Here is a 25713-nt window from a genome sequence, read left to right on the forward strand (position 1 = left end):
TACACTTGGCAGCAGCCGTCGAGCTCAGACCTTTATATGCACTTGTACCCACAAGGTCAGCTGCTAGCCACACAACCTCGCCAGCCAAAAAGCTGGGGTCTCCCCGAACAGCGCCAACGTCAAAGCCACCCAACCTTCAACCGGCTGCCTCCTAGACCAGCTACCTGTTGGGCCCGAGCAGTCGGATGCTTCCGGAGTTCCCGCCGTATGATCAACCACCAACAATCCCAAACTCTTGTTGGGATCTGCCGGATGGTCATGCGCTCTATCACCAACATGGGTACCAGAATTGGCAGCCATCGTCGCCACCGGAGCACCCGATTAAGGATGTACACCTTAACCTCGATTAGATTCCTTCGTGAGGTCGAGGGAATCGTTCGCCCGTCGATCGCACAAGACAAGAACTAGGGTTTGTATGTTGAAGAAGAAGAGAATTAGCGTAAAAAAGAATTTTATTTCTTGATTGCATAATATGAAAGGTTCCACACATATTTATAATATGTGGGATACGATAATATCTTAACAATAAAGTGTATCGAATCTAATAATATCATAAGAAACAAATATGGTAAATCAATACTAACTTAATAATAAGATATGTCTCGTATCAACTCCCCCACGGTTGAAATCCACCTTGTCCTCAAGGTGGAAACCACGAAGCATATAAGAGAGTTGCTGATAATATAAGCTTGACGAGATCTATCTCCTCCGGGATCAAACGCACGGCGAACAGCTGATCGTCTTCCTTCATTATTCAATCTTTCCTCATCTTCCCTTAAGCTATCTGCAATAGTTTCATCCCCAAGAGATACGTAATGTGCTTTAGGCAAGTCAGACACTGCTTCTCCTAGTTTTCCGAACTCCTTGTATGCTTGACCCCTTCAGTAGAGAGCTTTAGGGTTCATTGCATCATAAGTCAAAACCTCAGTACCTTCTCCAATACACCCTTCATACTGCTTGGTTTTCAAGTAACATGACATCATATTAAGAGAGCATGCTAAAATGGGAGTCTTGCCCTTTGAAGTAGGAATATCTTTAAGATTTTTCTTCGCATGCATATATTTCTCCAGTGCCAATGTGTACTTTCCCTGACTATGAAGTTCATTACCCTGTTTCTTCAGCATTTCGGCACCATTAATTTCATAAGATTTCAATTCAGCTTGATTAACAGCAACCACAATGTTTCCAGATTGAATTTGTGTTATTTGTTCTTGATACATAGGTTGTCTCTGCCTAGATAAGGGGTTTTGTATACTTCCTTCACTCGAAACGAAATCTAGATAAACCAATTTCAAGCCACCACTATGTGATTGTACCTGCAGCTGGATTTGTTGTACCCTCTTGTATCCCCCAGGATCCGATCTCTCATCATCTGAAACAACCCGATTTGGGGGATCGGCGCCAACCACCACCGGCACGCGCGATATCCAATTGACTGCATCAGACCCGTCGAAGCAACGGGTTTCATCTTCTCATAACGTGGTCTGTCTGAACGATAATGGTCGTAACGGGGCTGTTCGGAGTAACCCCCACCGTCGTGTCGTGCCCAAGGGCTGTCCCACACCGTTGATTGTCGCCCAACGTGAATTTCATGTCTATGGTCGGGATTATCCTACGCAGTCGGCTGTCTACCGCGATTGCCAATGCCGCTGTGGCCGAAACGCTCCCACAGCGGAGTCTCCCCTAGGGTTGAGCGGCGTTGACCGCGATATGCATGGTCGCCAAACCCTACTTGTTGCTGAGTTGCTACTGCTGTCGCCGCCGTCATCAGCGACGTATGTCGAGGCGGTTCTGGTCTCTCCCTCGCCCAATCAGAATAGGGCGGCTTCGGATAGGGCCTTGGCGGTGGCGGCGCGACGGAGTTCCGCCGCTCAGATGCGTCCAGCCGCGCCTCTATGCGGGCCAGCGATGCTAGTACGTGTTCAAAGGCCAAGGCCGTCGTATCCAGCGCACAGTTGACGACGATGAAGCCTCCAGCCCGCGGGTGGTTACGGCGGCCGAACCGATGAGCGTCTTTGCGCGAATACCAGCCCGATTCGCCATGCTAGATTGAGCTTGCGATGAAAGCACCACTTGTTAAGGATGTACTCCTTAAACTCGATTAGATTCCTCCGTGAGGTCGCGGGAATCGTTTGCCCGTCGATCGCACACGACAAGAACTAGGGTTTGTATGTTGAAGAAGAAGAGAATTAGCGTAAAAAAGTATTTTATTTCTTGATTGCATAATATGAAAGGTTCCACACATATTTATAATATGTGGGATACGATAATATCTTAACAATAAAGTGTATCGAATCTAATAATATCATAAGCAACAATAACTTAATAATAAGATATGCCTCGTATCAATATCTTTGATGTTTATCCTTTAGATTAGGAGTATCAATTCTTATAAGTAAGGTTTTACATTCTTTCATGTTTATCCTTTAGATTAGGAATATTAATTCTTATAAGTAAGGTTTTACATTCTTTTGTTTATATTTATCAATTAAATATCAGTTTTATTGTTGTGGCATTTTTGAAGGAGTCACCTCTTTGCACTAGGAGGGACTACATAATGTGTATTTTTTGAGCTTTTATATCAATGAACTAATAACACACAAGCTTAATACATTAGCTCTAAAATTACAACCTTTCTTCAAGAGTACAGATGTAGTTGTAGTAAAAGAGTGTCGAACCACAGAGAGGCGTAGGTTATTTAACAAGGTTTGACAAGATTCAAAAACAATTTAAAAACTAAAGTGCGAAAATAGAGAAACTCAAGAGATAAAGAACATTGCTCCCAACAACATTCGGATGAATCACTATTGTATTGATTCTATATTCAAGTTCATAAGCAATTGAGAACGATGATCAATTTTACACTCTAAAAGTATTAAACATACTTACAGAATTATAGTACTAATGCTAGTTGAACACATAGCCCAAAAGTACCTACTCATTAGACTATTATTCCTGCGGAAGTGCGGGAAATACTAGACTAACTACTCAAAGCCAACAAATATTATGGTTAGCTGAATACTTAACACATAAACATCTTCTCATCAAACTAAACTCCCACGGATGCGTAGTAAGTAATAATTCAACTCCAATGACTCTTTTACATCAATATTCACTTATGCATTTTTCTCTAAACAAGGTAAAATTCATAAGTTCTTCATCTATGTTATCATCCAATTTCCAAGTTGAAGAGACATTAGAAAGAGGCAAATAATATACTACATTAGATGCATCATAACATAGCATATATAAAATGCAAACCATAGACGAAAACTAAAGCAAATGATTAAATATAGAATCTCTAAAATCAATTCATCCTACTAGTGTTAGGAGCAATGAAGAAAAACTAGTCACACATGCTAAAGAAGAAAAACCGTAAGACTAATGGTGTTCTCCGATAGCCGGCGGTAGTCCGTCTCCGAGATGATGAAGATTGGATGCCGGATCCTCCTCCCTTCTTCTTCCTCTTCTCCCTTCTTTTCTCTCCAATTTCCTCTCTCCGTTTTCTCCTCAAAAACGTCCCCTTTTCTCCTCAGCAAAACCGCCCACGAAACTGCAAAATTGCAGTCAGAATTGATCCACCCGGCCGGGTGCATTATTGGGCATAAAATTCACCCGGCCGGGTGGCCAATTTTGAGGACTTGTTGGAATTTTCGTATTCTGAACATCGTACCCGGCCGGGTGGAATTATTAGGCATAAAATACACCCGGCCGGGTGCCTCATTTTGAGAGCTTTCTGGACTCACGACGCAAACTGGGCAGTCTGTCATATTGGGCAGTCTGTCAAATTGGGAATTTTGCACAACTTTTTCACCATCCGAGCTTCATTCCTTGTTTCGTTTCACCATTCATTCCTCTTCCTACACTATAAAACATACTTTTGCAAATATCAAACTATATAAATCATGTAAAATTATAGAAATAAAAATATACAATTTGATTCGCATCACTACACCTCACTTCACAAGAAGTGTCTCTTGATGACTACATCGCAGCTCGAATCAGAGAGCAGAAGACAGCAACTCCACCTCACTCCACAAGAAGTGTCTCTTGATGACTACATCGCAGCTCGAATCAGAGAGCAGAAGACAGCAACTCTATAAATCAATCAAATATTGAAAGAAGTAGTTATGCAGGAATCGCAATGGCTTCCTTTTCTTGTTCTTTTGTTTGTGAGGCGAGGAAGGATAATTGGTTTTTATTTGTTTATTCATCAAAATGATGTCGTTTTGATGTATACATCTTGTCGCTTCAACTTTAATTTTAGCATCTCATTTTTATATCATTTAATATTGTTATACTGTAATCTTCTACGTCATTTAGTTGAAGTCGGAATCCGCAACTGAGGTTCATTTGACGACTAAATAAGTTCGTGGGTATAATTTAGCAACTTTGTAGTTCAAGGTGAAAAAATCTATATTTCGTTAAATTTTGTGATATTATGCTCTAAGAGCATCCGCAAGGGGGCGGACGATAGGCTGCCCGATGCCTCGGGCGGGCCATCGTCTACCCACTGTGGGTGACGCGGACGATGCAAAACGTTTTTTTTTAATTCCAAAAAATTTATTTATATTAATACCCCCTACCTCACCTTTATTTGTAACCTTTCCATTCACTTTTCCGCACTCAAATTACACTATAAAATGGATTCTGGTGAATACCCAAGTCCGAATAGTCCGATGTTTGGGGGGTGCACGTTGGCCGGGTACAGACCATGACGAATATTGGCCGTTCGACTCCAACACGCAGTACGGTCCCGAATTTAGTACGAATTCATACGATCTGTCTGACATGGAGCCGTCTCCAACTCGCCCCGCCGCCCTTTCCCGCCACGCCCTCCGCCCCCGCCAGAAAAAAGCGGAACTGGCACCGGGCGTACAAGGTGTCACCTCCAGAAACGAATGAAGAGTACGCCCCCAGGAGGACGAACTACCAACCGGATGAAACCCTCGTCTTGGCGAGGTGTTGAGTGGATATTTCGGAGGACCCGATATTCGCGAACAACCAAAAGCAGGTTGCGTACTGGGAACGCATCGCCGAGCGCTACAATGAGGCGAAGCCGCCGAGCGCGTACAAGCATCATAGGGAGCTGCTCAGCAAGCACTGGGATCAGGTGAAGAAGCAAGTCAACCTGTTCTCGGCGGAGTACGAGAAATGCTTGAGGGAGCAGGGAAGCGGCTAGAGCTTGAGCGATGTGCGCGATAGAGCGCTGTTGTCGTACCAGTCAATGTACGACGACTTCAAGCATTTCAACATCTGGGCGCTCTTGAAGGACAAGCAGAAGTTCTAGGGCGGGATTCTGCCATCGGCAGCGCCAAAGAGGACAAGGACCACCGAAGCCGGTGCTTACACAAACAGCGAAAGTGGCGCATATCCGGTGGACCTCAACCAGACGATGTACGAGGAGGAGAATTCCGGCACACCGGTGTCTTCCCGGCCTCCCGTTGGCGTCAAGGCTGCGAAGAACAAGGGGAAGGCGAAGGCGACATCCTCCACGCTATCCGCGGCCGCCCCCCTTCGCCGATCCCGACCCCGATCCAGACCCCGACCCCGGCGGCACTTGCCTACTTGGAGTTGGCAGCGGCCACCAACCGGAGGACGTTGTTGGACACGCACAACGCCCTCATGCAATGTCAGGACCCGGCCAAAGCCGAATACCTCCGGGGGATGATCGATGAGCTACGCCGCAAGTTGAGACTTGTGTAGAGTAGTCAACTTTTTTTTCATTTCTAACTAGTGTAAAACTTTTTCTAATCAATGTAGGATTTGACGTTTTTAATTAATCGTGGTATTTTTTAATTATTTTGCATTGACATATTTAAAAACATTTAAATTAATTAACAAAATAATAGTGAAACCTATAGGGCGGCTTATAGGGCGCCCCATTGCAGGTGGAAGGGTAGGAGGATAAAATGCTGACGTGGCGGTGCATAGGTGAAGTGTGTGCTCGCTAAGATATGACTCAGGAGCGGAGTGAGCAAGTGTGCACAGAAAAAGTTAATGCAGATGCTCGGTCAAGACACCGCGCTTCTTAAATCCACTGGATCACTAGGTCCAGGAACTCAAGGAACACAGAGTGTTTCTGTCGTTGGACACACTCGACTCCCCTTCAACAATTAAATCCCTCAACCCCAAATACTATGGATTAGTATAGGGAAGCGGGGTCGATCCGACGAAGATGGATTCGTAAAATAGTGCTTTGAGACTCTGGAAACAAGCGACTGCTGCCACGCAAAGGGTTGAGAATTTTACCTAACTCTAGTCCTAGGCACGAAATGTAAATGCTAGACCTAGGAAACTGTAAACACACTGACAGCAAACATCGTCATGACCGCGAGGTATTAAATCACTTCCTAGACCGTGTAAACGATTCACTAATTAAGACTAGACAGAGAGAATAAAAGCAGTGGGGACCATGACTCCAAATATAGCAAGTACGGTAAAAGCTGGAAACAACCAACTCATGCCCTGACTAACAACGACATGCATTTTCCTAACCGACTCAAATACGTAAATGGAGAAAACAGAGCACATACCTAGATTCAAATAGAATATAGAAATCAGGACGCCGGAAACTTGCTACGAATCGGAAATACATCAGATCGACATAAACTAGGCGAAGTGAAATGAAAACACGTAAACTAGGCATGAAATTAAATCAACACTGCTCAGATTCACGTCGAGTGCTTAATCCACTCCGGATCCAAGCCATCCGAACTCAACAACCATCAAAATCAACTCCATAACTCCGATTCTTACAGATCTGCTCCGATCAACTCCGAATTCCAACAATCACAGACAATCCTATAATATCAGCAAGACAAAACCCCGATTCATCCACAAACAAACTCCATTCTCCCAGATCCAACCACGAACCTACAATAATCCACGAAAACAACCAACTCCAACAATTCCAACTCCAGCATTCAAGTAAACACAATCAACAAACAGAAATCAACACAATCAACATAAGCGAAAACGAAACTTGCATTAAGATAAGAGAAATATTCAGCAAAGAAACAGAGGACCGAGCTTCGAACAGCGGAGCTCGGCGAAATCAGCAAAGTACGAAAACGGAAATTAAATTGTTTCTTCGCCCCACAGAAAGACGGTGTTACAACCCACAAATACTTCCGAGAAAACTAAACGTGAACCCCAGTGCGAACCCGAGATCCTCCGCAAATTAGAACCCAAGTGTGTGAAAAGTGAACTTAAGCTACAAGCTGTTAGCGAGGCCTCCAACCGAGAAGGTCCCTCCAGCTTGTATGCTTCTTCCTTTTATAGATGCGGACATAGCCTTCTAGAGTCTTCGTAGAAATCCCTATTCTACCCTTCAACTCCGAGGCTTCCCCCGTCAAGCAATTTTCTTCATAATGTCCACTCTTTCGCCAGTTTCCTAGGACCATGCAAGCGTCCTCTTCTTTTCCTGGATCTAGCGAAAACCTTCACACACCTGGCTTTAAACATGCGTTAGACCCAGCGTTTTCACGAAATAAAATCCCTAGACCGATGCATGAAATTAGCCTTATCAAACTGCTCACACTTAAACCATGTTTGTCCTCAAGTATGAAAGAGAAGAAAAGAAATAAGACGAATTTCAATGCACGGTCCCCAAGTACGACTCTACAAACAAAAACAGACTCCTAGACCTAGACAACTAAAAGACTCAAAAAAGAAAACATCACAAAAACAAAACACAACAAACATAACAGATAAACATGAACTAGTTTCAATTTTTAGGCGACCGTCCCCACAAGTTTAAGTTCAATCCGATCGTCTACAGTCTTCAAATCCTCCCCCTTCTTTCTTCTATCTAAACGGTCTGTCAGTTCGTCAAGATATCCTTTTGATTTCCCAGCGGTTAGGTTCGCTCGATCACTCATTTCTTACAAGGGATGTTAGGATCAACACGCTCCACAGTTAAAGTTATACCACTGATGCGTCGGGTTTTGAGAGTTTTTCCCTTCTTTCTTCTCTCCCTTTTTTTTATTATTGATTTTCCTGGGTCAGGTTGCAATTGCTTTCTGCCCTTGAGTATAATGATTTTTCTTTTCTGTTTATTTTTTCATGTATTATATCCCCTTTCCCCCTGGACTTCGTCCAGCTTATACCTCCAAATTATTATTATTATTATTATTAATTTTTTTTTACCTCCCCTGGACTTTGTCCAGCTTATACCTCCTTTTCCTGGACTTCGTCCAGCTTATACCAACAGTTCTGGACTTCGTCCAGCTTATTCCTCCATAACCCATTTTTTTCTCCTTCATACTCTACTCCCTAAGCATCAAGTGGTAGCCCATTTTACATGTTAGCACAAAAATTATTTAGGCTTATAACTCACTCTTATAGTAGGGTTGCACAGCTAGGTTATCTAAGGCTTTTTCCATCGTCCTAACTTCATTCAGACCGCTTTTAGTTTATTAAGGAAGAAGGTGTCAAAGTTGACATGCATTATCTCTTTAATCGCTCTCACTAAGGGAAACTTGCCTTATTATCATGCTAGCTCATGCGAAACACACATCCTAAAGACTCTAAAACAGAAAAACAGACACCATACTTACTCCCCGCCCGCCCTCTTCACTCAAGCTTGTCCCCAAGCTATCCTAGTGAAGGGGGGAAAAGGAAGTAAGAACAGCAGACAGAAACATGAAACAAAAACAAACAAGGCGCACAAACAAAACAAACTTCTCACACTTAGACCGAACATCGGGCTAAGTGGGAGAAGGCACAACATACAAAACCAAGACATGCAAGACAAAACAACCCCTTCTCACACTTAGACCAAAAATTGGGCTAAGTGTAGAAGGGTATAACACATATATACAAAACAAAGCATGCTGGCACATAAAAACACAAACGCAAGAAAAACGAAAAGTAAAAGATAGAAAAGTAAAGGTTACTTGGTTTGGGAGATTAATTCGGGGTCTGGCCCCCTCGGGAGCCAGACTTGGGCGGCACGGCCTGTTGGGTCACTTTAGCTTTCTTTCTTGCCGGCGATTCCGGCTTCTCTGTCCTCTCTTCTGTCTGTCCGGGTACGGTCTTCTTCAGGGTCATGGGTCTAGTAGAGAACGGGGTGATTAGAGGCTTGGTGACTTGTGGCTGCTTCTGGATAGATAGATTTCCTGGACTTGGTGCCTTGGATCCGCTACTAGGTCCAGGAAGTGTCTTTGGTGCGTCCGAGAATTTCTCGCGCAACCACTTCGTCATTGCCATTATCAGCGAGACACCCTCCGTCATCCTCTCAGTGCATCTGGATGACGTCGCCACCAGATCAGAGATGCGCCCCTTGAAGGCCACCATTTCCTTCCTAACCTCCCTAACCTCCGTTCTCAATTCTTCCACTCCCGTTTTTACTCCGACAACTTCTTTCCTGACCCTCTCAGCCTCACTACTGTCCTTTCCATTACCCCGTAGGGCCACGATTTCTTCCCTCACCTTTTTAATTTCGGATCTCATCCATCCGACTTCCTTCCTCATTACTTCCACTTCCACGACTGACTGTCTGGCTCCATCCACATCAGAACCTTCCTTCACTCCCGCCACCTCTTGCTCCTGTTTGATCTGGGCATCCGATTTACCAACTTCATAAAAACAGACATCCTTCCCGTGCGTGATTAGCAGCCCCTTGTTAAAGAAGTAATCCATGTTGAAAACCTCTGGGGGTAGACACATCTTCACTTCCCGGCAAGCCTTGTGGATCTTCATGGTCACATTCCGCTGTAGATAAGCCCCAAGGAGATGGCATGTGTATAGATGTCGAGAAGGGTTGGCAGTTACTTGGTGGCAGGGTTGGGTAACCAATAACCCAAATGGACACGCACTCCCGTGGCCATGCACCAGGTGAAGTATAAGTCGGGGGTCGTCAATGCGTTGTTGGTCGTGCCCATCAGATTGTAGCTAATGAAGGTTTGGGCGAACCTCAGGACTACCTCGATATGGTGAGCCTTCGAAAAACTAGTTTTAAATTGACCCACCTTCGGGTGAGTCAAGAATTCCCATGCGCTCTACGCTTTGAAACCTGGTGTGAACTTTGGTGGGCCAACCATTCTCTCGATCCATAATCCTTCGTCATCTTCTGTACGCGTCAGCAGACCCATTCGTAAAGTCCACTCACGGATGCTCATCACATGCTCTTCATTGAAAAGCCGGAAGTTGATGGAATCGGCATCCAAGTCAGTGGTGGACTTAAACCGAAAAGTCGAGAAAAATTCCCGTGCCAAGACTATCGGAACCTCAAGGGTGCTATGTTTTAGCAACCAGTCAAAACCGATTGCCTCTATATACCCCCGAAACTCGTCATTGCTTGAGATCCCCTTAAGCTCGGCCGAATCGTACATCTTCCCTGATTTAGCATACTTCCCCACGACACTCTTCTCCGCATATATTGCTGTGCGTTTTGGGTCTGCGAACTTCTTCATCTCGTTCAGCAGTTCTTTAGTGATCCAGATTTCTTTCGGCTCAAAGTTGAGCTCCAATTCTTGTGCTTCTTCGGATTCACTGGACCCCTCAGGGCTTTCGGACTCAGCAGCATACGGTACCTTAGCAGGTGGAGTGAGAGAGTGTTCAACGGGCTTTCCTTTTGCTTTCTTGGTCGAGGAAGGAACAATCTGTTTTCCTTTCCTCTTTCTATCCACCGTCTGGCGGCGCTCCTCCTTGTCGCTCTCCTCATCATTAAGACTAGGAGAGATTACCTGCTCAGGGGCTGCAGTCTCTAGACCCAGCGACACTTCTTCCGTCTGCTGGACGGTTTCATCTATATCATCAAGTAGGCTCCGGCGAGCTTGCCTCCTTGCTTCCCTTGCGTTAACCGGTGAATCGGTCCCTTCGGGGACATCAGTCAGGTCCACTATCAAATTCATCCCGTCGCCGACGGGTTCTTGTACATTTCCAGAAACGAGGGCTTCTCCCTCTTCACTCAGTAAAGGGGTTGCCCCCGTGATGTAAATAGGGGTTTCTGTCCCCTCCAAACCATCTCTAACGTGGGCTTTGGCACCCACCGCTTGTACAGGGGTTTCCCCCTTACTAACATTTTTTTGGGTGTCATCGCCCTTTGGAACATCATCACCAACAACAGGGGTTTCCCCCTCAGTGACAGAACCTAACCTGGGTTCACTTACGGCCAACAATTCCAACCCCGCGGTCAGATCTGCTTCTTCTTCACGAATTTCCGCGGCGGTGGTTTCTTGAACGGCATTAGTGATTTCTGGAACTGCCTTCGGCTCAGCGGTGGCTTCTTGAACTGTCTCTGGTGGCGGTGCGGCGGATGTTGAAACGGCCGATACGGATTTCCCCATCACAGATGCGAACATGGCGAACGCCTCCATAGCTTTTTCTGGCCCCCCAAATTTTTGTAGTAGGTCAGCCATGAATGCCGCCGCGTTAGAATCAGCGGATCCTGAAGTGTTTCCGGTATTCTGCTTGTTATCCATGAAGAATTCTGTAGAAATTTTGACAAAAACTTGGATAGAAATTTTCTTGGATTAGGGTTAGAGAAAGAAAACCTAGAGAGAAATTTGGGGAATTCTGGATGTAGAGAGAGAGTGAGTAAGGAAAAATAAAAGGAGAACACGGTTATTAGCCGATAGGTATGGGAAAGGACGGTTTTGCAGGCAGTTGGCAGGCATGACTCTAGCGACTGTACGCCTCCCCAAGAAATAGTACTTAGCCTTGCTCTTCAATTTCATCTTCTGGGCCCGGGAGATTACTTGGGAACTGGGCACCTCTCCAGTGACTAAGTAATTTGCCAGGTCAGCGAACCATGGCTCATCGTTTTGATGACATTTCCCTTTTTCGGCTTCCCCTGGACCTGTTAACGCCATAATCTCTTCCCAGCTGATAGGTCGAGGAAATTCTTTCATATAGTACAAATGTTCCTCGGGGAATGCATCCGGTATTGCTTCCTCGGTCTCCCCTTGAAATATCCTACTCAGATGATCGGCCACCTTATTTTCTGTCCCATTTTTATCTCTGACTTCCCAATCGAATTCCTGCAAAAGCAACACCCAACAGATTAATCTCGGTTTGGATTCTTTCTTCGCCAACAGGTACTTTATAGCCGCGTGGTCGGTGAAGACTATCACCCTCGACCCAAGCAAGTACGGGCGAAATTTCTCAAATGAGTACACTACCGCCAGCATTTCCTTTTCAGTAGTGTCATAATTTCTCTGAGCCTGATTCAGCGTTTTTGAAGCATAAAAGATCACATAGCTTTTCCCATCGACTCTTTGACCTAGCACCGCTCCCATGGCATAGTCGCTTGCGTCACACATAATTTCAAAGGGTAGATTCCAGTCGGGCGCTCTAATAATGGGAGCAGATACTAGTCTATCCTTCAACAACTGAAAAGCCTTTTTGCACTCCTCATCAAAAACAAAATCAACATCGTTATGCAACAGGTGAGTGAGTGGCTGAGCAATTTTTGCGAAATCTTTTATGAACCTCCTATAGAATCCTGCGTGCCCTAGGAATCCTCTTACCTCCTTCTGATTCGTCGGGTAAGGCAGTTTTGAGATCACATCAATCTTCGCCTGGTCTACCTGTATCCTTCTTTCTGAGACTACGGGCCCTAAGACAGTTCCTTTAGGGACCATAAAGTGGCATATTTCGAAATTCAAAACCAAATGTTTTTCCTGACACCTTCTCAATACCACATCCAAACTTGCCAAACATAAGTCAAATTAATTCCCGTACACAGTGAAGTCGTCCATAAAAATCTCCATGCAATCCTCTAGGAGATCCGAGAAGATACTCATCATACACCGCTGAAAGGTGTCTGGCGCATTGCACAGACCAAACGGCATCCGTCTATAAGCATACGTTCCAAAGGGACACGTGAAAGTTGTCTTCTCCTGGTCCTCGGGATCCACATAGATTTGAAAATACCCACTATATCCATCCAGGAAGCAGAAATATTGCTTGCCCGCCAACCTCTCCAACATCTGGTCAATGAAAGGTAACGGGAAATGATCCTTCTTAGTAGCCTCATTCAGCTTCCGGTAGTCAATACACATCCTCCACCCAGTAACAAGTCGAGTGGGGACCAACTCATTTTTATCATTCTTAACCACCTGTATTCCTGACTTCTTTGGTACCATATGTACTGGACTAACTCATTCACTGTCTGGTATGGAATATATGATTCCTAGGGATAGCAGCTTCAATACTTCCTTCAGCACTTCTTCCCTCATGTTCGGATTCAACTTGCGTTGCGGGTCCCTGCAGGCCTTTGCTCCTTCTTCTAGACGAATGTGATGCATGCACAGATCGGGGCTGATTCCTACCAAGTCAGAGAGTATCCACCCAATAGCCTTCTTGTTTCTTCGAATTACCTTCAGCAATTCCTCTTCTTGTCCCTCGGTTAAGTTGCTGTTAATAATCACAGGGGAAGTTTCATTCTCCTCTAGATAAGCATACTTGAGTCCTGGTGGAAGTGTTTTTAACTCTTTCTTGGGAACGTCTTTTTCCTGGGGCAAGGGATTTTTTTCTGTTGCTTCCGTTGTCATTCCCTTCGTCGACCCAGCAGAACCTTCCACACTCGCCACATAAGGTGTATTCCTTGACCTAGCTATCTCCGGGTTTGCACAGAATTCCAGAATTGCTTCAGCTAACTCTTCATCTGATAACTCACTTGTGTTCATTGCTTGACACCAACTTGCCACTTCTCTATCAATGGCATGACTCATCTCAGAATTCTCGATCTGTTCCCGCATTAATTCTGTCTCAAGGTATTCCTGGACCAAGGGGTTAATAACATCTATAGCATGCAAATTTTCGACGTCAAGAGGTTTTTTCATTGCCTCATCTATGCTGAATGTATATTTCTCCCCATTATAGTCAAGACAAATTGTTCCATCAAAAACATCAATGATAGTCTTAGCGGTACGTAGGAAAGGTCTCCCAAAAAGTACTCCGCCAGACTCTGCGGACTCATTATCACTCATCTTAATCACATGGAAATCAGCCGGGTACAAGAAGTTATGTACCTTGACTATCACATTCTCAAGTACCCCTTCAGGACAGATGCATGACCTGTCCGCCAATTGGATCACAACCTTCGTGTCTACCATGCCTACCCCCACTAGTTTCTTGTATATGGAAAGTGGTAACACATTTATGGATGCACCTAAATCGCACATAGCATGCTCGATTTTTACATCACCAATAGAGATGGGTAAGGTAAACATACCTGGATCATTGCATTTCGAAGGCATCCTTCGCTTTTGAATCACTGCAGAGACGTTCTCGCCTATCAAAATTTTTCCACTGGGTCTAGCCTTCCCAGCTATAAATTCCTTGATAAACTTGCTAAACACCGGCAATTTCAAGGCCTATAAAAATGGTAGATTAATCTCCAATTTCCCGAAAATATCCATGAAGTCCACCGGTTCTTCCTTCTTCTTCTTGGCTTCCCCCCGACTTGGGAAAGGCTTCAGTCGCTTCCCTGCTCCTGTAGAGCTTTCAGCTAAGAATTCTCCAGTTTTCTCCCTTACTGCCTCGTTCTCCAACTCCGGCTCTGGATCGAGGAAAAAAGGCTCAGCTGACCTTGGCAAGAGTTTCTCCAAATCCCCTGTCTTAAGATCATCCTTGACCTAGGAAGTTCCTCCCTCCAAGTTCCTAGGCCTAGAATTTGTATCCTCGTCCTTGCCTTCCTTGGGGCTTGTCGCTTCTTTCGTTCTTACCACTGGCCCATCATATCCTTTCCCGGATCTCAAGGTAATATGACTTATATTCGCTCTATCTGGTGGCCTTACGGAGGCGGGAATCTTCCCTTCATTTCCCCTCATATCACTCAAAGAAGTGGCTATCTGGGATAACTGCTTGGCCAGCATATCCATTGCTGTCTTTTGCTCCTGTTGAGCTTCTTGAAGCTTGTGCACTACGTCATTGTTCGATTGCAGGTTGTTTTGCATATGCTGCTGATAACTGACGAGATCGTGCACCATATCATCGATACTCTTTGGTGATTTCGATGGCTGACTGGGCCCTGGACCTATGCTCAGAGTCGGTCCACTCACTTGACCCTGACGAGCGTTTCCTTGACCTCCTGAAGAGTTGTTGTATTGATTTCCTTTACCTTGGTAATTGTTCTGAAAATTCATTTGGTGCGGTGGTACATAAGAGTTCCCTTGACTGTTCTGATTTCTGTTTCCCCAGCTCGAGTGGTCTCCTTGGTTCCGATTGATCCAGCTGCCCTGCCCCTCTTGATTCCTTCCTGACCAGTTACCTTGTCTTTCGGGCTGAGGTGCAAATTGCTGATTTTGTTGTGGTGCCGGCTGATTATGCTCATTGTCAGTCCATCTGAAATTTGGATGGTTTCTCCAGGGCGCATCTCTCTGTCTCCCTGGATTCCAGCTCCCATCGGGATTCCAACTTCCCATTGAATTGACCTGGGCCTGATAATCTCCTTCCTGGGTCCCGTAATATTGCTGAATTTGATTATCTCCTAGACAAGGAGATTTCTCCTTCCCTTGTGAATCCAGTGGAATCGTCTTTTCAATCGCGTTCAAAAGAGCTTTCTCGAGCCTATCAATTCTTGCTTCTACTTTGTCATCTTCTTGCTCTCTTACAGCATGCACCGATCCTCTCCTCACTGCATTCCTAGGGTTATCGTATGTTTTTTAGTGTCGATCAACTTCCCCAGGATTTCTCTTGCCTCACTTCCTCTTTTTCTTGTAAAATTCCCTCCACTCGAGGAATTCATTAGGTCCTTTGACTCAGGAGTTGCCCCTTCGTAAAACAGAGAGTAGGTCTCTGCCTCTATCATTCGGTGGTTCGGGCATGCATCCAACAACCCCTTGAATCTCGACCAATACTGACTCAGCGATTCATCGTAATCCTGCTTACACTCAAGTATTTCTTTTTTCAGTGCATTCGTCTTGTTGGATGGAAAGAAATAATCTAAGAATTCCAACTTGAAGTCCCTCCATGCGCGGATAGAATCTGGGGGCAACCTCAATAACCACGTATTAGCTTCCCCCTTCAAGGTAAATGGAATTACACATAGGCGATAATCCTCCTCTGTTGCATCATTCGGCCTCTTCTGAATACCACACAACTTACTGAATTCATTTAGGAACTCATACGGACACTCATTCCTACGCCCAGAGAACGTTGGCAAGATGCCAAGTACGTTTGTCTTGATCTCAATAGTCCTCTGGCGTGGATTCATCACTATTGCTTGGGCTGGTTCTCCATCTAAATGGGCAGTGAGCGAACCGATCTCTGGATCTGGATCTACTACTTGCGCCATGACTACTTCATCTGCTTCCCCTGTTTCTGACTCTGTTTCTGATTCAGGTGGTGACTCTGGATCTTCGCGTCCTGACGACGTCCAAGATTCGTCGCTAGTAAATTCACTCGGAAACGGATCTCTTGTGGTCAACCCTGATCTGGTGGTCACAGTAGAGACTGTATCCTTTACCCGCCAGTTAAACTGGTAGTGCTTCCACCCAGATGAGTTGCTCCAGTAGGTAGATCTTGAGCCTCTGCTCATAAACTATAAATAAAAGAGAGAGAAAATAAATCAAAACTATTTACACCACAGGCTCTGAACACTAACACAAAGCACGCCATCCATCCCCGGCAACGGCGCCATTTGAAGTGCGTGCTCGCTAAGATATGACTCAGGAGCGGAATGAGCAAGTGTGCACAGAGAAAGTTAATGCAGATGCTCGGTCAAGACACCGCGCTTCTTAAATCCACTGGATCACTAGGTCCAGGAACTCAAGGAACACAGAGTGTTTCTGTCGTTGGACACACTCGACTCCCCTTCAACAATTAATCCTCAACCCCAAATACTATGGATTAGTATAGGGAAGCGGGGTCGATCCCACGAAGATGGATTCGTAAAGTAGTGCTCAGAGACTCTCGAAAGAAGCGGCTGCTGCCATGCAAAGGGTTGAGAATTTTACCTAACTATAGTCCTAGGAACGAAATGTAAATGCTAGACCTAGGAAACTGTAAACACACTGACAGCAAACATCGTCATGACCGCGAGGTATTAAATCACTTCCTAGACCGTGTAAACGGTTCACTAATTAAGACTAGACAGAGAGAATAAAAGCAGTGGGGACCATGACTCCAAATATAGCAAGTACGGTAAAAGCTGCAAACAACCAACTCATGCCCTGACTAACAACGACATGCATTTTCCTAACCGACTCAAATACGTAAATGGAGAAAACAGAGCACATACCTAGATTCAAACAGAATATAGAAATCAGGACGCCGGAAACTTGCTACGAATCGGAAATACATCAGATCGACATAAACTAGGCGAAGTGAAATGAAAACACGTAAACTAGGCATGAAATTAAATCAACACTGTTCAGATTCACGTCGAGTGCTTAATCCACTCCGGATCCAAGCCATCTGAACTCAACAACCATCAAAATCAACTCCATAACTCCGATTCTTACAGATCTGCTCCGATCAACTCCGAATTCCAACAATCACAGACAATCCTACAATATCAGCAAGACAAAACCCCGATTCATCCACAAACAAACTCCATTCTCCCAGATCCAACCACGAACCTACAATAATCCACGAAAACAACCAACTCCAACAATTCCAACTCCAGCATTCAAGTAAAAACAGAAATCAACACAATCAACATAAGCGAAAACGAAACTTGCATTAAGATAAGAGAAATATTCAGCAAAGAAACAGAGGACCGAGCTTCGAACAGCGGAGCTCGGCGAAATCAGCAAAGTACGAAAACGGAAATTAAATTGTTTCTTCGCCCCCACAGAAAGACGGTGTTACAACCCACAAATACTTCCGAGAAAACTAAACGTGAACCCCAGTGCGAACCCGAGATCCTCCGCGAATTAGAACACAAGTGTGTGAAAAGTGAACTTAAGCTACAAGTTGTTAGCGAGGCCTCCAACCGAGAAGGTCCCTCCAGCTTGCATGCTTCTTCCTTTTATAGATGCGGACATAGCCTTCTAGAGTCTTCGTAGAAATCCCTATTCTACCCTTCAACTCCGAGGCTTCCCCCGTCAAGCAATTTTCTTCATAATGTCCACTCTTTTGCCAGTTTCCTAGGACCATGTAAGCGTCCTCTTCCTTTCCTGGATCTAGCGAAAACCTTCACACACCTGGCTTTAAACATACGTCAGACCCAGCATTTTCACGAAATAAAATCCCTAGACCGATGCATGAAAGTAGCCTTATCAATAGGACGAGCTTTAGGGCATCCCTTAGGGCGCCCCATTGCTAATGCTATGCTAATGCTCTGCTAAGCTGTTTGATTGTTTAATGGAGTACTACATTAGATGTATATGCATGCATACCATATGGCATGTGGCGTGTCTTAAATGATGTAAGCCATGTCTATTTACTTTATTATCCTCTTGCCCTCTCAACAATCGGTTATTTCCATGCCATTAATTAGATTAAATTATTTCATGTCATTTTCATGATATTCAGGTAGATCTTTATGATTAAATTCTCCTTAATTATATAGATATTTTCATCACGTAAGCCTAATTCCTTTCGTCGAGATAGAATTTATACAAGATATTTTTAGGTGATGGGCTCTGTGGGTATCCATCCCTACAGGCTACATGTATTCCGATACATATATATATATATTGTAAAGGTATTTTCTGTTACAAATTAATTGATTTCTCTAGTATCAGTATTTAATTTTAAAGGAAATTTAATACATGTATAAGTACTAACATAATTTAATAACAATCGTAATAATTAGTATAGGACGTTGTCGAAAAATATAAATTGCCTTAATATTATCGACCCGAGCTTAAAACTGGCGTCCGTCTCATATATCTAAAAATCTCTATAAAAAAATTTAACTAAGTCAGTTGATCGAGATGTCCCATTGGGTGCGGAATATGCATCTTATAAGTTGATGGTTCATTTTTTTACCATTTATATAAGATATTTTAGTGGTAAACTTAATTCAAACATATGTGTGTGATCAAATTCACATTTTTTCTTCAGAAAGTAGCGAAAGTCGAGATGACATCCCCAACTATAGCAGCCCCTTGAATTTTTATGAAAATCAACTTTTTATAAATTTCTAAAAATTCATAATGGTACGTACACTTAAAATTTCTGGAAGGGCTTCCTTTTTTTTGGTAAACCCCTATATATACAATTTTTTTAGTATCTACTACTAGTATTTACTTAACTGAGAATTGAAAAATGTCCTTAGGTCGAGATCACTTCTGATTTAAAAATTCAATTAAGCCATCATTTAATCTAATCTTCACAATCACAACTATAAAAGTAATCAAAGCAATAGATTATAATTAGCAATTATGAAAAGTTAGAACTTATATTTAATGAGGGGGGACATTGACTTCTTTTTCAAACTGTGGCATCAAGTTGTGCAAAATTGGTTCATGAAGTCGGTAATAGAAGGAGATAGCAATTAAATTTAATTTGATATGATTAATAAAAGAATTATTATTAAATTCCTAAACTCTCTTTCACTCCCTTCCTATGTTGTTGGTATTTCTCCACTTGTTTCTCCCTCTCTATAATTTCTATTAATATTCGGTCTTTTCTTTTTTTATACTCTCGGCCTCTTTTCTTAACAAGTGATTCGTATTTAGTTTTGGGACATCCTAATATAAGCGAGTCTTGCAAAATCAGGACTCTTATTTTATTATGTGGTATTTATGGCTATTACTAACTGACACCTATATATATAAATATGTACATTATTCTAATTTGCTTTTCTTAGTCATCCAATAAAGAACTTGCAAGAATTTCGAATTAGGATTTTGGCAATGAAAAGAAAATTGTCATTTTGCACATTCATGTTTTAACTTTGTCCAGATGTTTGCTTTTAATTGTTTTTAATATTTTCTAGCTCCATATCCACTAATGTTTAATATGGCTTAAATTTAAACGTGGAAAGATAAAATCCATAAAACGCTAAAGGTACCCTAAAGATAACGCAATCCAAATCTTCCATTAATTATACATAGTCAATTTATAATATCTGCCAAATATATTGGTAAATGCGTACAATTATGAGTATAAAAGTACGTACTATAAACATGCTATCAAAATAGGATTCCACTCATTGTGTTTGTCCCATTTGAACTGAACAAAAACTCGACCCAAAATTTGTATATGCTGATTTTTTGACACGTATTTATTCCGTTACACATCTATGATTTTGATTCCGATCAACACGTCTCTTGTGTTTGAGAAAAATAAAAATCCTTCAAAGACGTACACACATGATTTGCTTTACTTATGAGAACCAACCTCCTATGTACGTAGAGATAAAAAGACAAGAAGCAATTCAATCAACCTTTTTTCTAGGAGTTTTTCTAGGAGTGAACTACGTAAATGACAAAAATAACTCTAGGTACCAAATATCGTTTATAAAGGATAAACGATAAATGGTATCTGATCTTTATTTTATATCGTTTTTGGTACTCAGTGACAAAAATAACCCTAGCTACGAAATATGTGATTTTTTTTGTTATGAAGGATATTTTTGAAAATTTCAATCAAATAGTACCAAACATGTGATTTCTTTTTTCTTCCTTTCTTATTTCTTTTTTTCTTCTTTCTTTTTTCTTCATTTTCTTCTTTCTTTTTAGTATTTATCTTTCATTCTTCTTTCTTTTTTCTCCTTAGTTTATATTTCCTCTTTTCTCTTCTTTTTCTTTTTTTCTTTTTTAGTGTTTTATACACTAATTGCATTCATAATATAAATCAAGAACAAAACACCTAATTAAATTAATTATTTAAACTACTTAAATCAATTAAATATTTTTAATTAAATTATTTTATACTCATTTTAGGGTTGAAACACCTAATAAAAAATATTCAATTGTTTATATTATGAATACAATTCACAATTTTTATTTTTATTAAAACTATATTGATTAGCTATTAATTTATATAAAATAATAATAATAATAATAATAGTTATTACTTTAATATTATATGATTCATAATTTAAATAATTATACTATAATTATTTATTAATCAATACTAGTTTTTAGTATTATAATAATTATATTATTATAATAATTAAATATAATTATAGGTATAATTTTAATTAATTATATTTGAATGATATTAAAAAATAAATTAATTATTAATTTATTACATCAAAATAATAATATTAATATTGATTAATAATAATAGAATAAAGAGTGAAGAGAATGAGAGAAGATATTATAATATCACTTTAGGACAAAAATGGAAAAATGTATTTGTTTAAAGGATATTTTGGGGTAAAAATTGTATTAGGTACCAAAAATATGATTTATAGATACCAAAAACGAGATAAAATAAATATCAGGTACCATTTATGTGCGAAAGTGAAAGATCAGTTACCATTTATGTAGTTTACTCTTTTTTTAATAATTTTTGCGCCCTATATCTATACTAATAAAAAGTGACAGTTGGATGAAATGATTATTTGTTTTGGATAAAAAGTGAGTTGATTGTGCAATTTTTGTTTTATTTGTTTTAAAAGTGAGTGGTATCCGACTGTGAGCCATATCAAATAAAAATGGACCTATCAAATGCAAACTTCTTGAAGAAGATTTATAACACTTTTAAATAGATGCACTAGAATTTGTATTTTATGAACTGATTTTGTGATTGCAGTATAGCAGGTGTGGTTCTGCTTGGAATCCAGCGACGGCTCCGGCAACAGCTGGCGGGTGAGGCGACGAGAGAAAGTTGAGTCACACCTGATAATAAACTGCCGAGCACACCACAGGTGGGCTAGCGCGGAGGGTGAGGAAGGCGAGGCGGCGTGGCGGGTGAGTCGGTGAGGAAGCGAGAGAGATGCCGGAGATGAGGAGGAAGCGGCAACGACGACGCGGTAGGAGAGGAATGCGAGGCAGGGCGGTGGGCGTGGGTGAGGAAGGCTGATGCAAGGCAAGTTCCGCCGGTTGAGAGAGAAAGAGGGAGATGGCGAGAGATGGGAAGAGGGGAGGAGGCGCCGCTTTTAGTATTTGGGCTTTATTTGTGTTGGATTCTTCTTTAATTAAATTTATGTATTATTTTGTCTTCTACTTCAATCAAAATTGGAATTGTGCTATTTAATGAGATGGTGGCTTCTATTTCGATCAAAATTGAAATTTTATTTATTGTTGCAATGCTTCGTTCTCTAAATTAATTGACAAGTTAAAAGTATAACACGAATATATAATCTTTTTCAATTTTCATCCTATATTTACTTAATTAAAGTATTTAATATATTTTCTTTAGTCTTCAATTAATTAAATCTAAACTCATTTGTATAGCTTCTTATAATACAAAGAGTAGCGTATATTGTCATATTATTCAAAACAAATAAGATGCATAAAAATATTATCATTATTGATGAAAGATTGGGAAAATATCAATTAATTAAACTAATGTATTATATATAATGAAGGGCCAGTTGTGAAAACAATTGGACAAAATAGTTGCTTTTTTCTATCACTCCTTATCTATACTTACTCCATAATATAGCCAACTGACACTTACTTTATTAAAATTTCAAATTAAAACTTAGCATGGATGTAATAACAGAGTACAACACTTAAATTAAACTCTATTATTACATCCATGCTAAGTTTTATCACTCCTAATTTATACTACTTCATAAAAAGGGTCAGTTGTGAAAAGACCTTGATGTCCTTTTTGGAGGGAAAATGGAAAGATATAGTGTCTTTTATTTTTTTACTTTATTTTGAATTTTTTAAATATTTACAGAATTAATTTTTGAAGAAAAAAATAATTGGGCAAAATACTTCCTTTATTCTATCACTTACTTTACTCTTTTTATCTCTCCTATTTTATTCATCTATCATAACTATTTTATTTTTATTTAATTCATTTAACACAATTTCTTAAAAGTCTTTGTAATGATAATGTTTCTTATTTTTATCAATTGATATTGATAGTGTTGTAGTATGTCATTGAAGTGTGATAGCTATTTTGTACTCCCTCCATCCCACAATAATTGTCACTCTTATTGTGGGCATGAGTTTTAATAAATGTAAAGAAAAGTTGGTTGGAATAGTTAGTGGAATGTGAGACCCACTTTTTTATATTGGTTTTATAATAAAATGTGAGTGAAGTGAGTTAGTAGAATATGAGACCTACTTACCATTTATGGTAAAAATGAAGTGTGACAATTATTGTGGGACGGACCGAAATGGAAAAGTGTGACAATTATTGTGGGACGGATAGAGTATTAGATATTTTATAATGTTCTAATTATTATATTTTTTTAAAAAATTACATTTAATTAATTAAAATATTTTTATTTATATAAGAGTATACTATATTGTACATTTATTATTTGAATTATCTGTTTGTACTATTTGATCTTTATTCATACATACTTATTCTAATTAACTTATACTCTTTGATCGTTACTCACAAATCTTCTCTTTGTCATTAATTTTATTGTTTTTACTCCACTTATATCATAAATTAAAATTGTACTCCCTTCGTCCCATGTTACTGACACTTTTATATTTTTTTGCTGAATTTGAAATGTTCTGTTCATTAGGGAGTAGTAAATTCTTCATTTAGAGTGAGACAAGATAAGTACATTTTTATTTTTTTAAATCTTTACATTGCTTTGGATTCTTATTTTCTGGAGTATATATTTATTATATTTTGTACTATTCATTATTTGAACTCTAATGCCCCGTGCATAGCACGAATGTTAATACTAGTTTTATTAAGTGAGTGAACCGTCTTGATCAGTACTAGCTAGGGATAATCAATATTCAAGTAGTGCAACTGCCAATTTGTTAGCATCAATTATTGAAACAAATACAGTCACAAACACAAACACGCAATTTTTCTTTGTTTTTTTCATGCTTGAGAAATTGCCCCTCAGAAAAAGTTTTTTCATGCTTCAAAGGGAATATTTCCATTTATTTGAAATTCAAAATCAAATTCGAGGTAGCATATTTCATTATAGTAATATATTTACACAATAAACCAAGTCCAATATTTAGTAGCTAGTACATTAACATATAGTATAATTAAACATTTTGGACAAAAAATTCAAACAAGATATTAAGCTGCTGAATTTGTCTTGTATGAAAAGCTATGGGTAATAGTTTGTGTAATTAATCAAATTTAATTAGTTGGAGGAAAAGACCAACAACAGGCCTCGTTAATTCTCTAATGATAAGCATTTCTATGTGGTTCTAGACATAAAATTCAATTAGTAAATAACAGAGACTAATATAGCCCCAATTGTGATGGAACAGTCACCAAACTTCACACCAACTTTTAGACAATAGAGTATAAAATTAAAAAGGGTTACATTTCATGTAATGCACCAATTGCCTATTGGTCGTTCATAAAGGCCATATATATTTTTCCTATCAAGAGAAAGCAACACTAACTATAGATTATTATGATACACAAATCCAGCGCCGGCTCTGTGTTTTGAAGGGCCCTTGGCCAAGCTGGATGTCAAGGCCCCATACTGGCCCAACACGTACCACAGCGAGCTGCTCGACGTGTTCCCGAACCTATACAACGTCATTCTAGAAGGCTCCATGTCCCACTTGCTTAAATTCAGATTCTTCTCGAGCTCATCAAGCACGCCCCGCCTGCCCGTGTGGATGCAAAAGTGCTCGAACGCGAGCTTGAAGTCGGGCACGTAGGGCTTGACCTTCATCTTTTGGAGCTTTTTCGCGATGAGTGTTGCCAGGAAGAGGAGCTGCTCGGACATGGGGAGGACGAGAGGCCCGAGGGTGGTGATGTTGGTCTGGAGGGCCTCTCCCGCGACGGTCATGAGGTCCAGAGTGATTGTGTGTGTTATATAGCGCAAAAAAATTTTGGGCCCCTGTCCATCCTGGGCCCCTGGCCGTGGCCTGGGTTGCCTGCCCCCAGAGCCGGCCCTGCACAAATCTATTGTATGTGGAAAAGATAAAGCAATATATTGTAACGCTAAGCTTTATTCAATGTTTTTCCCGAATGAAAATTTTATACTCTATGCTTCAATATATCTATATGGCACTTTATCTTTCTTATATACAATTGAAAATTGCAACTTTAGAAATGTAGATAGGGATCATGTTTACATGACGGAGCATCCGTTAGGATTCTCATCGCTGAACATGTTGTCGTTCGTGTTCGTGTTTGTGTCCAAGTACGTGGGTGGAGGCATAGGAGGCCCGTAATAGGCCATATTTGTATGACTATGATGATGATGCATATTGATGAATCCGCGAATTTCTGATGTTAGTGAATGCAGGAAAATACAGATCACGACACAGAGATTTACGTGGTTCGATTTACTGAAGTAAATCTACGTCCACGGGAAGAAAAGAGGGCAGAGTTGTATTGCTTGATCTGTTTTCTACAGCTTACAAATACAAACTTGCTATTTGATATTTTATCTCTAGAGAGCGAGAGAGAGAGTCCCCTTAATCTATCTGATCTAAGTTCTATTTATACATTGAACTAAGATCGTGGCTTGCATCACCACTAATGATGGTGGTGGATGTCGTGGAGGTCATGCGATCCTGCATGGGCCCACTATCCTGCATGAGTTAATGACTGCTTGACACCACTAAATAGATCGTGGGTGTAGTGGAGATCGTGGAGGTTCTGACATGAGTTGACTATCTCCCAGTTCGGTCAAATACTGAGACCGAACTGCTGAACTATTGCCGAGCAGCTTTTGCCGGTTTGAGAGTAGAGCTTGATTGGTCGGCTTTTACCGAGCTGTAGGCTGGGGCCGAA

General features: G+C 41.1%; 1 protein-coding gene across 1 annotated transcript; it reads right to left on the reverse strand.

Annotated features, from left to right (window-relative positions):
• Positions 1-24236: 24236 nt before the first annotated feature.
• On the reverse strand, positions 24237-25277 carry LOC121763829 (3-ketoacyl-CoA synthase 11-like). Its single transcript, XM_042159914.1, has one exon. The coding sequence runs from the start codon at positions 24758-24760 to the stop codon at positions 24365-24367; it is 396 nt and encodes a 131-aa protein (XP_042015848.1). The 5' UTR covers positions 24761-25277; the 3' UTR covers positions 24237-24364.
• Positions 25278-25713: the final 436 nt, after the last annotated feature.

Source organism: Salvia splendens, chromosome 14, assembly GCF_004379255.2.
Source record: "Salvia splendens isolate huo1 chromosome 14, SspV2, whole genome shotgun sequence".
In the NCBI taxonomy this organism is placed as follows: Eukaryota; Viridiplantae; Streptophyta; class Magnoliopsida; order Lamiales; family Lamiaceae; genus Salvia; species Salvia splendens.